The 16,006-nt window shown below is 43.6% G+C and overlaps 1 protein-coding gene across 4 annotated transcripts in view; it reads right to left on the bottom strand.

The window, feature by feature from the left end:
- Positions 1–8,556: 8,556 nt before the first annotated feature.
- Positions 8,557–16,006, bottom strand: part of Slco1c1 (solute carrier organic anion transporter family member 1C1) — a 44,126-nt gene continuing 36,676 nt past the window's right edge. For 3 of the 4 annotated variants that reach the window (XM_045139526.1, XM_045139527.1, XM_004664412.2), the window contains 3 exons: positions 15,408–15,472; positions 10,701–10,818; positions 8,557–8,836 (listed from right to left, as the gene is read on the bottom strand). In XM_045139526.1, the coding sequence (XP_044995461.1) occupies positions 8,614–8,836; positions 10,701–10,818; positions 15,408–15,472 (406 nt within the window). In that variant the 3' untranslated portion in view covers positions 8,557–8,613. The remainder of the gene's footprint in view (positions 8,837–10,700; positions 10,819–15,407; positions 15,473–16,006) is intronic. The other variant, XM_004664413.2, reaches the window with a different exon arrangement.

The raw sequence follows: 16,006 nt of genomic DNA, 5'->3' as shown, positions 1-16,006 counted from the left end.
TTAGACAAGATCAAAGAAAACAGGGAGTTGATGCTTTCCATCCCATGACATTGATGAAAATTATTGTGGCCCATTTAAAGAAGGAACCATGAAGTCCATTAATTTTCTGACTTAAAGTTCCGTTTGTCTACAAAGTATTTTAGATTTACAAATTCTGATTTAAAATATACATCTATGACTTGTATAATGTAAGGCTGTGTAAACCTCAGATAAATCAAGTTCCAGAAGGGAAGGTTAACAGGTTTTGAGGGTTTGGAGCATAGGCGAATATATAAATATAAGGTAGAAGGCATAAAATCTGTCATATGTTCCATGACCACGATGATATTCATATGCTTTATTTATTCATTTATTGAAAGTGACAGACATAGGCCAAGAGAGAGAGAGAGAGAGGAGAGAATGGGTGCGCCATGGCCTCCAGCCACTGCAAACGAAGTCCAGATGCGTGCGCACTTAGAATCCCTCAGCTCCTGCAGCATGCTTGGCCTTTATTTTCTGTGCAATCCCTTCTTTAGTTTTTGCTCCTATTAGTTCAGTGAACACTATCTGTTTTGTCCTAGGCAAAATAGATTTAAATTATCTTATTAGAAATTAACTACACATTCCTGATCTTCAGGATTGTACTGATTTTTTTTTGGTTTCTTAATTTTCTTTTTAAAAATATTTTTATTTATTTATTTATTTGACAGAGAAAGAGGGAGAGAGAGAGAGAGAGAGAGAGAGAGAGAGGATGAGGGAGAGGGAGAAAGAGAGAGAGAGAGGGAGAGGGAGAGGGAGAGGATGGGCATGCCAGGGCCTCCAGCCACTGCAAACAAACTCCAGACGAGTGTGCCCCTTTGTGCATCTGGCTAATGTCCTGGGGAATTGAACCTGGGTCTTTTGGCTTCGCAGGCAAACATCTTAACTGCTAAGCCATCCCTCCAGCCTTTAATTTTCTTTTTCTTTAAATTGAAAACTTTAATTTATGAACGTATTGAACTTTGGTCGTAGTCCCATCAGATGATGCGCTTTTGTCCCCTCCCCCGCATTCCACTGAGGGACCTCCTTGGTGGGGATATTGCTAATCGCTGTGGAGAAAGGAAGGGTGTGGAGAAATAGGAACCCCCAGCCACTGCTGGTGGGAGCACAAGGTTGTACAGGCACTGTAGAAACCAGCATGGAGGTTCCTTAAAAATCCAGAATTATGTCTACCATTTGACCTGCACTGCTCCTGCATGCATGCTCTCAAGATTCTCCCATAGGGATTCTTGCCCAGCTGTGTTTGCTGCCGCTCTATTCCTGATAGCTAGGGAATGGAATCAGCCCAGATTCCCACTCACTAATGAATGGGTAATGAAGATGCGGTACATATAAACAAATGGAATTCTACTCAGCAGTCAGGAAAGATGAAATGATGAAATCTGCAGAAAAGCAGCTAGACCTGGAAAACTTACACAAAATGAGATTACCCAGACTCAGAAATACAAACAAAGACATGTTCTCTCTCATACATTGATCCCACTATGAATAGTTTGTATTAATTTTATTAAGAATTTATGTTTTATCTTGGTGTTAGTGTTAAAATTCTAAGCTTTATTTCTGGGAGAGACTTGCATTGTTTTATTCCATTGAATTGGTTGCATGAAATTGTTTCTCCTTAGGAATATATACTCAGCATGTAATCCAAGGCTCTGAAAACACTTCCCAATGGAAAATAATTCAATGCCATTAAACAATAAACATATCTTCTCAAGGGTAAGATGTGCAACGTTGCTTGGTCCATGGGTAAGGTTCTGACACCGTGTGGATAGTTGCTGGATTCCCCACATGGCTTAGTAAACTTTCAGTTAATTACAAGCTGGCTCTTTATGGAAAAAAAAAATATCAACACTACTTTTCATAATACATTTCTTACACTTCCTTAGGAAATAATTATTGTATTATTATTATAGTTTATAATAATATATATAATATATAATAATATAATAATACATAATTATGATTATGTATTATTCCTTATCACTTCCTCAGGAAAGAATTTCCAAATGCTTTCCTAGAATTCATCTGCATGCTAAAGATGTGAAGAACTTGACCCAGTTCAATATTGGCTTTGCTGTTGAGTAAAGATAGGGTTCAGTCAAAAATTAATAATTTTTTTCATACTAGGGCTTGTATGAGTGCTTCACACACTCTGGGCATGCATTATAGCGCTTAACTATATCTCCACCCAACAAACTAGATAATACAGTGTTTTCTAAATAGTTTTTATTTCATTACTTATTTGACAGAGAGAGAGAGAGAGAGAGAGAGAGAGAGAGAGAGAGAGAGAGAGAGAGAGAGAGGGAGAGCATGGGCGTGCCAGGGCTTCCAGCTGCTGTAAACGACCTCCAGACACATGTGCCCCCTTGTGCAACTGGCTAACGTGGACCCTGGGGAATTGAACCTGGGTCCTTTGGCTCTGCAGGCAACTGCCTTAACCATAAAGCCATCCCTCCAGCCTGATAATTCAGTATTTTAACTCTATCCTGCCCTAGGCACCGGCAACCTGGGAGACTACAACCTATCAGGTAACCTGTCTAAAATGTATACTGTGCTTTTCTTCAGAAAACGTTTGCTAATTCCTTCCCTCAACGATTTTGATCACTTTCTAGCTGGCCCACATCCCAATGGCAGGACCCACATTGAAACTTATAATATCTGCTCAAGGTAAAAACCCATAAATTATTTGTTTCCTAAACCAACATGGATCCTGGGTGTTTTTTTGTTTTTTTGTTTTCCCTTTACTGATCAACCCACATCAACTTTTCTGTGTAAGGACTTCTTTCTTCCCCAGCTAATATTCTTACGACATTATGTCCAGGAGTGAGATATCTACTTTATAGGTATTCAGATATCTTCAAATGCTGTATGTAGGGTTGAGGAGATGGTTCATCAGTGAAACGTGCTTACTTGCAAAGCCTGCCAGCCTGGGTCTGGATTCAGAAGAGATGGATGGTGAGGGAAAAGGCTGGAAGGGTAGAGTCAGAGCAAGAGGAAGGATTCAAGAGAGAATTTTAAAAAAATATTTTATTTTCTTTTCTTTATTTAGTTTAGAGCGACAGACAGAGAGAGAAAGAGGCAGATAGAGGGGGAGAGAGAGAGAGAGAGAGAATGGATGTGCCAGGGTCTCCAGCCACTGCAAACAAACTCCAGACACGTGTGCCCCCTTGTGTATGTGGTTAATGTGGGTCCTGGGGAATCAAGCCTCGAACTGGGGTCCTTAGGCTTCATAGGCAAGCGTTTAACCACTAAGCCATCTCTCCAGCCCTCAAGAGAGAATTTCATTGCATAAGCCAAGAGAGCCATTGATAGAAAGTGTTTAAAAGCTGAAAAATACTGAGTGATAAAAAAAAAAAAATGAAGGCTAAATTAAATATATCGAATAAGACACTTTGCTATGTGGAAATGCCATGACTGTATGGCGAACTGAGTGCAGTGTGAGGCGATGCGTGTTGTATCCAGGGGAAGAGCTGGACTGACTCTTGTAAATCAGCTCACATAGGAAGCCGAACTCACAGAAGGGCTAAGGGGAAATTTCCTCTGATTGGAAAACAATCTCGTGAGATGTAGAAGGCTCAGAAAGACGAGAAGCTGTCAAGATTCACAAGAACCCTCCAGAAGGGTATAAAACACACAACTCCCAGGGGGAGGGTGCCCTTTGGTGAGGCAGCCCATTGCAAGTCAGGTAGGAAGCTCCGGGCATATGGTTTTCTTGACTCATGACCCGTCCAGGGGTGCCCTGCCCAGTCTCCCATGCTCTTGTTAGTGACCCCAATGCACCTACCGGTTCACTAACCTAGCTGTGGGAAGAATTGTTTCTGTGGTCCACGACTGCTGTCCTATCTGGGGTGAATGGACATTTGTTCACATCTCATCGGCAAAAAAAATGTCACACAATACACGTGAATCCACATTCCAGGGTCTGAGATTTTGGGGGAAATCAGGTAACGTCTCTGAACCCTGGAGTCTTCCTCATGCATAACACGGGAAAGTGTTGTATACTGTTCAAATCACCAAATGAGACGTAACAGTAAAAGGAGTGATCCCTGTACGTGGACCTAACTACGAATATTCCATAGAAATGTCTTGAAAACCTGATTATAATAAAACTAGAGAGCTAAGATAGTAACTAGGGGGAGCTCTAAGACCAAGAGATGTGTGTGTGTGTTTTTCTTTCTTCCTTCCTTTCTTTCTTTCCTTCCTTCCTTCCTTCCTTCCTTCCTTCCTTCCTTCCTTCTTTCTTTCTTTCTTTCTTTCTCACCCCCTTTCTTTCTTTCTTTTTGGTTTCTCGAGATAGGGTCTCACTATGGCTCAGGCTTACCTGGAATTCACTTTGTAGTCTCAGGCTGGCCTTGAACTCACGGCGATCCTCCTACCTCTGCCTCCCGATTGTTGGGATTAAAGGTGTGTGCCACCACGCCCGGCTCTCTTTTCTTTCTTTTGCCTTTACTTTTTTTTTTTTTTTTTTTTCTCCTATTTTCATGTGTAATGACTGGAGAAACAGGAACTTCCTGCCTGGTGGGAGTACAGCATCAGAGGCAGACAATTAGAGAAGAACTTTATTTCAGACTCAGGGCTTTTTACAACTTCCGTGTGTGCAGCAAAGCCCATGGCAAGTGGTGCCCTTGAACTTTCACGCTGGGAAGAGAGAGAGAGGGATGGCACTTGCTGGTAGAAGAAAGAAGGCAGTAATGGGGGCAGGGCATCACCTCAGGATAGTCGTGGGCATCTGAGAAGAACTCCTATGGACCACAGAATGCCTGGATGAAGAGGAGAAAAATAATCAGGGCGTCCGGGTTCTGAGTGCAATCAGATTCCTTGGAGATGCATGGCAGGTGGTACCCAAGCTTTATGCCAACTCCTGGGGGATCCATGCAAAAACAAAACAAAACAAAAAAAAAAAAACAAAAAAAAACTCCATCTAAAAATGTACAAATTACAAAGTGCACAGTAATAAACATTCATCACAAGCCGAACTGTGGAAAACATGGACTTTCAAAATGCAGCAGCTTCTGGCAGGTTATTTTCTTTGGGTGTGTTTGTGAATAAACCCAAACAGATGCACACATTAGCCTCCTGAATGTCTGTCTGTCTTGCAATTGGAATCTTTCACTAATTGGGGGTCTTATGAAGCACGGAGTCTGTTCCAATCACATCGGCCCTTGGCACGAAATAAATCAATGCCTGAATTTTCAAAAGGTGGACCCAATCCAAGCCAGACGTAGCCCAGGGCACCGTGGAACTGAAGATGGGCTTGTACCCATGTCAGGGGCGGAATGCTAGAAAAATGCAGAGTTTATTAACAGGTTGGGCAACCTCAGCAGTGCAGTGTAATTCATTCTAAATAGCGCCCCAAGACAGCTCTTTTGTAAAGATTCAGGTAAAACTCTGGGGTAAAACTTTGTTAGTTTCTTTATGTGACATTTAGTTAAACATTCCTATGGGTGAACTGATGCTTTTTTTTCTCTCTCACTTTTTTTTTATTATTTTGTTTTTATGAGTTTGCTATAGGAAAATTTATGTGTTGGTCCTGTTTCCCCTAAAGTTATCCTCTTATATCTTCTCTGCCCCACCCTCGACCCACTGAAGGCCCTCGGTGGAGTTATTAACATTCACCACAAAGCGGATGGACGGGCAGGCAGCGCCTCAGGATATTCCTTCCCACTCTGCAGTTCTTACAACCTTTCAGCTTCCTCTTCCGCAATGTCCCCCGAGCTTTGGGTGGGTGTGTTGCAAGTCTACTGTAGTGGTGAGTTCTCTACAGCCTCTGGGTTTCTGCTTTGGAGAGTTTTGAGTGTCCTTGGTGTCTATCGTCATCTCCCTGGAGCTGGTTGTCGGGACAGCAGAGAGAGCAGTCCTCATGTTTAAAAAATACTTTATTTATTTGCTTGTAAGCAGAGAGAGGGAGAGAAGAGAGAGACAGACAGAGAGAATGGGTACATCAGGTCCTCCAGCTGATGCAAACAAATTCCAGATGCCATGTGCCACTTGGTGCATCTGGCTTTATGTGGATACTTGGAAACTGAACCAGGGTCATTAGGCTCTGCAGGCAAGAGCCATAACAGCTAAGCCATCTCTCCAGCCCTTAGATCTCTGTTTAACGGAGAGGAAGCCTTCCTCAGCATCAGATTTTGTTTCTGTTGTCCTTGCTTTTCTCATGCCTGGATGTTTTATTGATTCAGTTACCTGGTTTCTCCTGCCCAGGCTTTTTGCAATGAGAATGGCTGTTTCTTGGCACTTTGTGGATTCTTGAGAGAATAAAAACAAATTGCAAGAAAATAGGTACCAAGAGTGCTAAACCTCTATTAAAAAAATAAGTGAGACTATGTGGGGCAGCAAGAGATAGCGTATGCTACGTGAGTGTTGCCAGGGAAATGTTCCAAAATGCTGAACAAAGGTGGCCTGTGAGGTCAAGCTTCAGTGCATAAAACATTCCACCCACAGAGTGCCTAGATTCTCCACGTGTGTCAGGGGACCAGAGAGAAGACCCAGTTTGAGGGCAGCGAGTGTGGGCGCTCAGTATGGGAGAGGTAGCTGGACTCAGTGCATTTAAGGCCGAAGGTGACATGAGTATACGTGTAACAAAATTTTTATGTTGTGCCCACACGAGTGCTTTAGTTACAAGTTAGCAAGGTTTCTCAGAACCACTGTTTATCCCAAGTTAGTGAACCTTAAACTTGGCCTGGCTTGGTGGAACAATCATAGGGCAGGGTATCCAGGAAACTGGTTAATAATCGCAGACAGCTCATCAGTACCTTGATTTTTTTTTTCCCCCTTTGGTCTATGACAGGTTAGTTCATCCCTGTGGCCCAGGTGCCTCTATACGAGAGGTAATACTTCCTGAGGCCTTTCCCATGTAGACAGTCTGGTCACTGTAACACAGGCATTTCACATCCTTTAGTTGAGCTTGCCACAGTTCCCAGCTACTTCGCAGGGTGTAAGCTGGTGGGCGCTTTCTATTCATGAGACAACAGTCTTAATGAGCCCAGGAAAAGGGACTAAAAGCATAAAACCAGTGTGGTGGCTCAGTTCTGTAATTCCAGTTCCCAGTAGGCTGAGCGAGGAGAACTGCTGCAAATTCCAGGCAGGTCTGCGTGGGCTATGCAGTGAGTTCCAGGCCAGCTTTGGCTACAGAATGAAACCCTCTCTCCAAATAAATAAATAAATGCATAAATCAATTAAAGGGAGAGAAAAGCACTGGCAAGTTAACTCTGATGTTTGTGATTGATGACTATTGTCTACTTGGTATGATCTAGAATCATTGAGGAGCCACAGCTCCAGGAATATCTGTAAGGAGGCAGTTTCCAGACTGGGTTGAGATGGGACAACTCCGTAACGGTGGGCAACACCATGTCAAGGCCTGGGTCCTCGACTGTATATAAGGGAGAAAGTGAACTGAGTGCCAGCGTTCACCCCTCACTTATTCCTGCCTCTGGTTGCCAGGAGGTCAGCTGCCACCAAGCCTTCTCCACCAGCATGGAATGAACCTTCAATAAGCCTTTTCTTCCCTGTCGATACTGGTCAGGTATTTTGTTACAGCAATGAGAAAGATCGCCCTTACAGCGGTTAAGTAGCTGGAAAGGATGGGACAGATCTGCGGGCCATCCAGTCCCTGGGGGCCGATACCATGGAAAAGAAGACTCAAAAATGAAAGGCAAAGTTTCAAAGATGTGCAGAGGCCAGCTAGGCCCCTGCTGAAGACCTGCAGAGCCAGTTAGAAATGCAGAAATCCAGGGCTGGAGAGATGGCTCGAAGGTTAATGCACTTGCCTTCAAAGCTAAAGGACCCAGGTTTGATTCTCCAGGACCCGCATAGAGCCAGATGCACAAAGTGGCGCATGCATCTGCAGTTTGTTTGCAGTGGCTGGAGGCCCTGGTGTGGCCACTCTCTCTGTCCATCTCTCTTTTCTCTATCTCTGTGCTACCCCTCAAGTGCTAAGTGAGGACTGTATTTTTAAATTAACTTAATTTTTTAAAAATTAAGACATATTTTTGTATGGATACATCATCTGTTGGCCCCATCTTTTCCCTTCTCCTTGACCCCATTCTCCTGGGGGCCCTCTGTGGACAGATTGCTGGCATTTCCCATGGAGTTGTGGGTAATGTGTTGTGGGAGCAGCAGTCAGTTATTGAGGGGGTGGGGAGGGAGGCAACGTCTCTCTGGGTATGACAACCCAAGCGCTGGCCCTCACAATCTTTCTGCCCCCTCTTCTACAAAATTCCCTGAGCCTTGGTGGAAAAAAAAAGAAGGCGCCATCCAGAAATATCCGCAGCAGCCACAGCACATTTAGGAAGATCCACATAGATTGTCAGAGACCAGATCCTGTGAGGTGAGTAGTGAGCTCACTACATAGTCTCAGGGTGGCCTCGAACTCACAGCGATCCTCCTACCTCTGCCTCCCAAGTGAGTGCGCCACCACGCCTGGCTGCCTTGCCAGGCTCCCCACGTAAACGCTTTTAACTGAGCCATCTCACCAGCCCCAAAGTAGACATATTTTGAAAGGAGAATCACACCCTGAAACCCTTTTGATTAAAATTTTATTAGCTTGAGGAATTTCCACACGTTGGAAACCATGGCTTGCTAGTCAACGTTTTTCTAAAGTCGTGTCTCCTTGCCTGGCCAGTACTGGGGCTGCAGCAAATGATCCCTCGCGGCACAGCTCTCCTTCTGGAATCTTGTAGAGACCGCTGTGCTTTCCCTCTTTGTTCTGAAGCCTCCGTGTTTTGAAATGGAGGTCTTCTTCAAAATGAACAGAACTGCAATACTTAGGAAAATAGATCCCGTGCCCAGGATCACAGTTAGTCCCAGATATATGTACCTAGAAGAGCAGAGAAGTGTGGTCGTGATTAGGGCAGCTACCTCATGCGAAATGACACGCAAAAGAAAGTCAGCAGCGACAGCCTGGACTGTGATGGTTCTCGTGAAGCGAGCAGATTTTGAATAGAATGGTGGCCATGGACGTTGGTAGATTGACTGAACAAGCAGTTTGCTAATATAAAACAAGGTCTTAGTGACTGTGTTACTATGTTACAAACATCTTTGGTACTTAAAATGAATCGTAAAATCATTTCCATCTCCTCTGTCCATGTGGCCACGGGGCCACATCCGTGTTGTCTGGGGCAGTCCCTGTACTGTTGCTATCTCAGTACAATGTTATTAGGGGTTTCTTTCATGGCTCAAAGTGTCCAGATTTGGGTGAGAATTTGTGCTGTGACCCTCTGCTCAGAGCTTTCCCAAATGCTTTCTAAGGACAAGCTGCAGGAAGCAGAGAGAAGAAGGAACCGGGCTCTGATTGGAGAATAGATCAGACATTTAGTTCACTTTCTTCTGTTAGTTCCGCGCTCTGTCAAGCAGATGCCAAAACGTGGAAGGATGGGCTTAATGTCTGATTCCGGTCACCTGCTAAATACTCTCATGCGACTGGAATGACATTGTCTCCACATTAAAGTCTTAGCAAATGGAAGTAAAGCCCAAATTATACTCACAGATTGGGCCTCACTCACAGACCAGAAAAACAACGTTTCACACATTACATCAAAGCCTTTTAAATCAAACAAACTTATTGGATATGGTAAGCCTAATTCACATTCAGTTTAGATGGTTGAGCCCAAAGTTTATTTCTCTGTCTTAAAAAAAAAAAAAAAAAAAAAAAAAAACTCAGCTGGCAAGTCTTTGAAAAAAAAAAAAGCATTGTTCTTTTAAGGCATTGGAGCGTTGCTTTTAGCAATAGGGACTAAATGTTTGATGAACTGAACTGAACGGCACCGTAGTGAGAAAACTGTGCTTTCCGCCCCCAGACACACTCGCCTGCACAGAGAAAACCTTTTACTTTTATGCATTTCAAGTACCGGAATAATTGAACATCAGCTTGGCAGTAAGAGCCGGACGGATTGAGAGCCAAATCCAGCTCTTGCCCAAGGGATTATATCTGACGTCAATGGTACAGTTTGGCTCAGTTTGAAAAAGAATAGAATTAAACCCAAAATGTGACCTAAATTGAAATGCCTCTGAGTTTCAGGGAATTACTTAGCCATTGGTGTGCATGAACTTTCAAAATGCTATTCTGTCCTTGACTTTTTCATCATATGCATACATATATTTCATTACATACATGTGTGTATTATGTATGCGTGTATGCATGCATGTATGTATGCATACACACATGGGTGTACGTGTGCGTTCTGTGAGACCAGGTCTAACTCAGTAGATTGGGATAGCCTGGAACTCACTATGTAGCCCAGGTTTGTCTTTGAACTTGTGATTGTCCTTCCTCAGCACCCCAAGTTCAGGGATTACAGATATGAGCTTCCACACCCGGCCCATTTTCATTATATTAAAAAAAATGATTAGTTAAGAGAGGACAAATTAGAAAAAACAGTGCAAATGGATAATGGCCCAGATATAGGAAAATACCATAGTGAAGCCCATTATTTTGTATGTAAATTAAGAAGAGTAATTTAAAATTATTGCCCATTTCAAATGGGAGTCCATGTAAGGAATGGGGAGAAATAAAACCCTCTAGCCAAATAATCCAGTGATAGGATTCTTCTATGGAGAAGCACGCAGTCTTGGGCTGGTTTACCTCACCAACAGAAATCACAGGACGACCTGTGGGTCTCAGAGGCATTGTATGAAGCAGGGCTGGGAAGCACTGGGGCTCGGGGAGGCGCGTGGAGTGGTACCTGAAAGCGTTGGAGTCATATAGCCTGCAGGATCCGCGGCCCCCACATCCTTTCACGCCCCACTTGAGGCAGGAAGTGTCAATCAGAACTCCAAAATACACCGGAGCTGGGATTCCTGCTGCGAGAAACACACATCACTGGCACTAAAACATACCTGTGCAGTGTTAGTTATGACTCTCATTAGTCACCTTGAGCCTAGGAATTACGGTTTGGGAGATCGTTCAGAGCCATCTTTAGTTGCTGCAGTCCCAAACCTCCTACTTTGGGTCCTCTCTTCAGAAGCTTGTGTCTCTGCAGCAACTTCCACTTGTTTACCTCTAGCAGCTGCTCTTTACACTTGTCATGAGCAAAGCCTCCTCCTAAGGTTTGTCTCTGCACCAGCAACCACCATGTTGCTATGGTTACAGGGTGGGCATCATCCTGGATCCCTTTGCACACATTTAACACGTATGGAGCCAGTCCAAGTCTGTTTCTTATGCTTGTTCTTTCTGCCACTACTTCTCCCCTAATTTAAAGCCTCAGCCACAAGAACTTACTTGGGCTCGAGGGATGGCTTAGCAGTTAAGGCGTTGGCCTGTAAAACCAAAGGACCCAGGTTCAATTCCCTAGAAGCCATGTTAGCCAGATGCACAAGGGGTTGCATGCATCTGGAGTTCTTTTGCAGTGGCTGGAGGCCCTGGTGTGCCCGTTCTCTCACTCTCTCTCCCTTTTTCCTCTGTCAAATAAATAAAAAATTAATAAATAAAACATTAAATCCACAGCCAGGGGCTGGAGATATGGCTTAGCATTTAAGGCACTTGCCTGCAAAGCCTAAGAATGCCTGCTCAAATCTCCAGGTCACATAAGCCAGACGCACAGTAATGCAAGCATGCAAAGTCACACATGTGCACAAGGAGCGCATGTGTCTGAAGTTCGTCTGCATTGGCCGAAGGTCCTGGCACACCCATTCTCTCTCTTTCTCTCCTCCCCTCTTTCTCTCAAAATAAATAAATAAAAATAAAGCCACAGCTAGTCTATGGGTCTAATTCAGTGGTGAAGCATTTGTCTAGCATACATTAGGCCCTGAATTCAATTCGCAGTACTGCTTAAAATACTTTTAAAAAAGGCAATATAAAATTTATGATCCCTTTAATCTCAGCTCTCGGGAGGCAGAGGTAGGGGAATTTCCATGAGTTCAAGATCACCCTGAGACTACATAGTGAGTTCCAGGTCAGCCCGGGCTAGTGTGAGACCCTACCTCAAAAAAAAAAAAAAAAATTGAAACAAAATAACGGTCCTCCTGTTCTTTCACCTGTTTTCTTTAACTTCTCAAATAATTTATTATTATTAGTTATTTATTTACAAGAGAGAGAAAGAAAGATGGAGGTATGAAAGAAGGTTGGGGAGAGAGAGAAAGAAAGAGAGATGGAGAGAAAAATGGGCATGCCAAAGCTTCGTGCCACTGCAAATGAACGCCAGATGCACGTGCCACTTTGTGCATCTGGTTTTACACAGATGCCGGGGAATCATATTTGGGTTATCAGGCTTTGCAAGCAAGCATTTTTAACCACCAAGTCATCTTTCTAGCCCCCTCTCCACCTATTTCCTATGCAAATAAAATAGATAATTGCCCAAGACATCTATTCCAAGACAAGAGTAGGCAACCAGACATTCTACATTTCTGGTCTTATTTGAGGCAAAGTTCAATGGTTTTGTACGTCAGACTTTAGCTTTACTGAATTCCTTTCAAAGCTTAAAATGCTCTGCCCTGTTTCCGAAGGGTTGGACCCCGAAACACTTTCTTCTCTCCTTCCTAATGCCCACGTGGACCCTGTACCTCAGCTCAAATGATTTCTTGCAGAAAGAGCTAATCCAATGACCTAAACTGCTTGATTCCTTGTGTTCACCATCCCAAAGCTCTCTCTTGCCTTTTCAAAACCTTCAATGCTTTCGGCACGGCTTCTTTAATCGTCCTTCCTGTTAGACTGTGAGCTACACGTGCGCAGGAAGCACGCCTCTCAGATCCATGCTTGAAACTCTCATGGCTTCTCAGCACATGTTTATTGGGCGTACAATTCTTCCCATGCAGAAAAGATAAACTCTCCTGCGCAAGCAAGATTTCACTGTGCTAACAACTCCTTTATGTTTTATGTGTTTCAAAGTGCTGGTACATTAACATCTGTTATTTAGTCTATGTAGGTTTTTTTTTTTTTTTTTTCTGTATCAATGAGTAGCCAATATTTACAAAGACAACAATTTCATGTAAAACTGCAGGCTTCTGAGTTTTCTCAAAAGCTCTATTATCTGGCAGTCATGAAAAATGCTGGCTGGCCTTAAACAGCAGCTGTCCTCACCCCTGATGCCCCTCCTACCATGTAGCGTTGACCCTCTGAGCTGTCTCCCCTCCTCTTTTATTTATTTTTTTATTTTTTAGTTTTTAATTTTTATTTATTTATTTATTTGAGAGCGACAGACACAGAGAGAAAGACAGATAGAGGGAGAGAGAGAGAATGGGTGCACCAGGGCTTCCAGCCTCTGCAAACGAACTCCAGATGTGTGCGCCCCCTTGTGCATCTGGCTAACGTGGGACCTGGGGAACCGAGCCTCGAACCGGGGTCCTTAGGCTTCACAGGCAAGCGCTTAACCGCTAAGCCATCTCTCCAGCCCTCCCCTCCTCTTTTAAAGGTTTATTTAAAAAATATATTTTGTTCATTTTTATTCATTTATTTGAGAATGACAGAGAGAGAGAGAGAGAATGGGTGCGCCAGGGCCTCCAGCCACTGAAAATGAACTCCAGACGCGACACGTGCGCCCTCTTGTGCATCTGGCTAAGGAGGGTCCTGGGGAATCGAGCCTCGAACTGGGGTTCTTAGGCTTCACAGGCAAGCACTTAATCCCTAAACTGTCTCTCCAGCCCTTTTCCCTCCTTTTCTTCATCTTCATCATCTGCCTAGAATGTTCTTGGCGTCTGAGTTAGTTACTTTGCTCACCACTCTGACCGCACCTGACAGAAGCAACTTAAGTGGGGAAGGATTTATTTCGGCTCATGGTCCGGGGTGTTAGCACCCAGAATGGCTGGAGGGCATGGTACAGGCGTGGCCCATGGCATCAGGATCATGCTGCAGCTCAGCTTGTAAGATGGATGGACCAGGAGGCAGAGAGAACTTGAGTGGATGTGGGGGCAGGGTATAATAATCAAGGCCTGCTTCTCCTAGTGACCTACTTTCCCCAGACAAGGATTAAGTTTCCACCTCCCCCCAAAACAGCGCCATCAACTGGGAACAAAAAGTTCAAACACATGAGCCCGCTGGGAATATTTCATAGTCAAACCATAACACATGTTTATGAAGAATTTGGTACTCTAACTAAATTATTTTTTAAACCATCTAAGTGTGGCACCACCAAGATGAAGAGATCATCCTCTTGATCTCTGATATCAAAGAGAAAATATTTGGAAATGTTTTCCCCTTAAAGGTCTTACCTAAGTTCTACACTTACGTACTAATCTATTCATCTCAGAACCGTAACAGTCACTTCCACTTTAGGAAAAACCTTGTGCCAAATGGAATAGTGCCATCAGCTGTAAATATTGTACTACAGATTTCTTAGTGATGTCAAAAGACTTATAATGGCAACCGCTGGAGGACATGTTGCAGGAGAGAGCAAACATAAGATTGCCAGTGATGCTGGCGAGATTGAAGTCGCTTGTTTCCTGATGTGAAGGATTAACACACAGTGCCCCCACCATTTCCACTTGTAAAAATTTACAGACTGTTTATCAAACAAACAAACAAAAACAGTCAGGGAAATGCAAATGGGAGGATATTCCTCAAAACAACTGCAATCACCTATTGAAAAAAATAATGATTGTCAGAGACAAAAATAAATAAATAAATGTGGGCCTCTGGGGAGATGGCTCAATGGGTAAAGGAGCTTGACTGCAAAGCCCGATGCCCCAGGTTCAAGTTCCCAGAAAGCTCCTAAAGCCACGTGCACAAGCTGGCATATGCATCTGGAGATTGTTCACAGTGGCAGAAGGCCCTGACACCCCCACTTCCTGTCTCTCATTCATATTCTCTCTCTCCCTGCAAGTAAATAAATAAAAATACTTCTAAAAATTAAAAAAAAAACAATAAATGCAATGTGTGGTCCTTGACTTAGTCTGGATCAAAAGGGGGCAGTGAACAGAATGCGCTGTTATTGTCACAGTGAGAGAAATGTGAGTGAGGAACACACAGCAGATGTTGCACGCTGAGTGTCACGTTTCTTCCGAGTGACAATGGCCCTGTGGCTGTGCAGAATGAAGTATTTGCTCTGGTTGGATAAAAGCCCAGGTCTTGGGCTGGAGAGATGGCTTAGCGGTTAAGCGCTTGCCTGTGAAGCCTAAGGACCCCGGTTTGAGGCTCAGTTCCCCAGGTCCCACGTTAGCCAGATGCACAAGGGGGCGCACGCATCTGGAGCTCGTTTGCAGAGGCTGGAAGCCCTGGCGCGCCCATTCTCTCTCTCTCTCTCTCCCTCTATCTGTCTTTCTCTCTGTGTCTGTCACTCTCAAATAAATAAATAAAAAATTAAAAAAAAAAAAAGCCCAGGTCTTAAGCAGTGCAGGGCAGAGATGTCCACCATGATGCTGAAATGGTTTAGCATGAATATTACGTGCACACATGTATGTGTATATAGAAATGCTGAGAGGTACAGAGGAAAGATATTTGTCTTTTTGCTTATACTTACCAAGAACTCTTACTGCTAAGGTGTATATGCCCAGGGCAAAAGACTTCAGCTGTGGTTGAATGCACCTAAAATCAATAAAAGCACCATTACATATACATGCATTCATGCTCCTGGCAAGTAGAGATGCTGGTGACAACCTGGTTAGCACACATGACCTCGTGTTCTGGTAACAAACGTCACATCTGGCTAGCTCACCAGTGTGCTAGGATAGTCATGGAAATATGTGTAAAAGCCTCAATCTGTTACCTGCAGTGTGTCGGCAGGTATATAGTTAATATTTCTATGAGGTAAGTCATCCCTATGGGACTTACTTAAGTAATATTGGGTACAGTGAAATCATAGGCTCAATTGGATCACAAGAACTTGAAGCAACAATTGTACGAACAAGCTGAAACTTGTCTGGGTGGCTTTCATCTGAAAGTACAGGGGCACATTGATCAGCATTCATATGATCATGGTGCCATTATTGCCAAGCAGTGGAGAACTGAATTGACCCAAAAGGCATAAGAACACCTAAAATAACAAAAACATTACTGTGATTATATCACTTTAAAGGATCATTCTATAGATTTAATATCAACAATCATAATATAACTACT

This window comes from Jaculus jaculus, chromosome 22, assembly GCF_020740685.1.
Source record: "Jaculus jaculus isolate mJacJac1 chromosome 22, mJacJac1.mat.Y.cur, whole genome shotgun sequence".
NCBI classification, from domain to species: Eukaryota; Metazoa; Chordata; class Mammalia; order Rodentia; family Dipodidae; genus Jaculus; species Jaculus jaculus.
The sequence above is the reverse complement of the archived record's forward strand: the minus strand, read 5'-3'. Positions and strand labels throughout refer to the sequence as shown.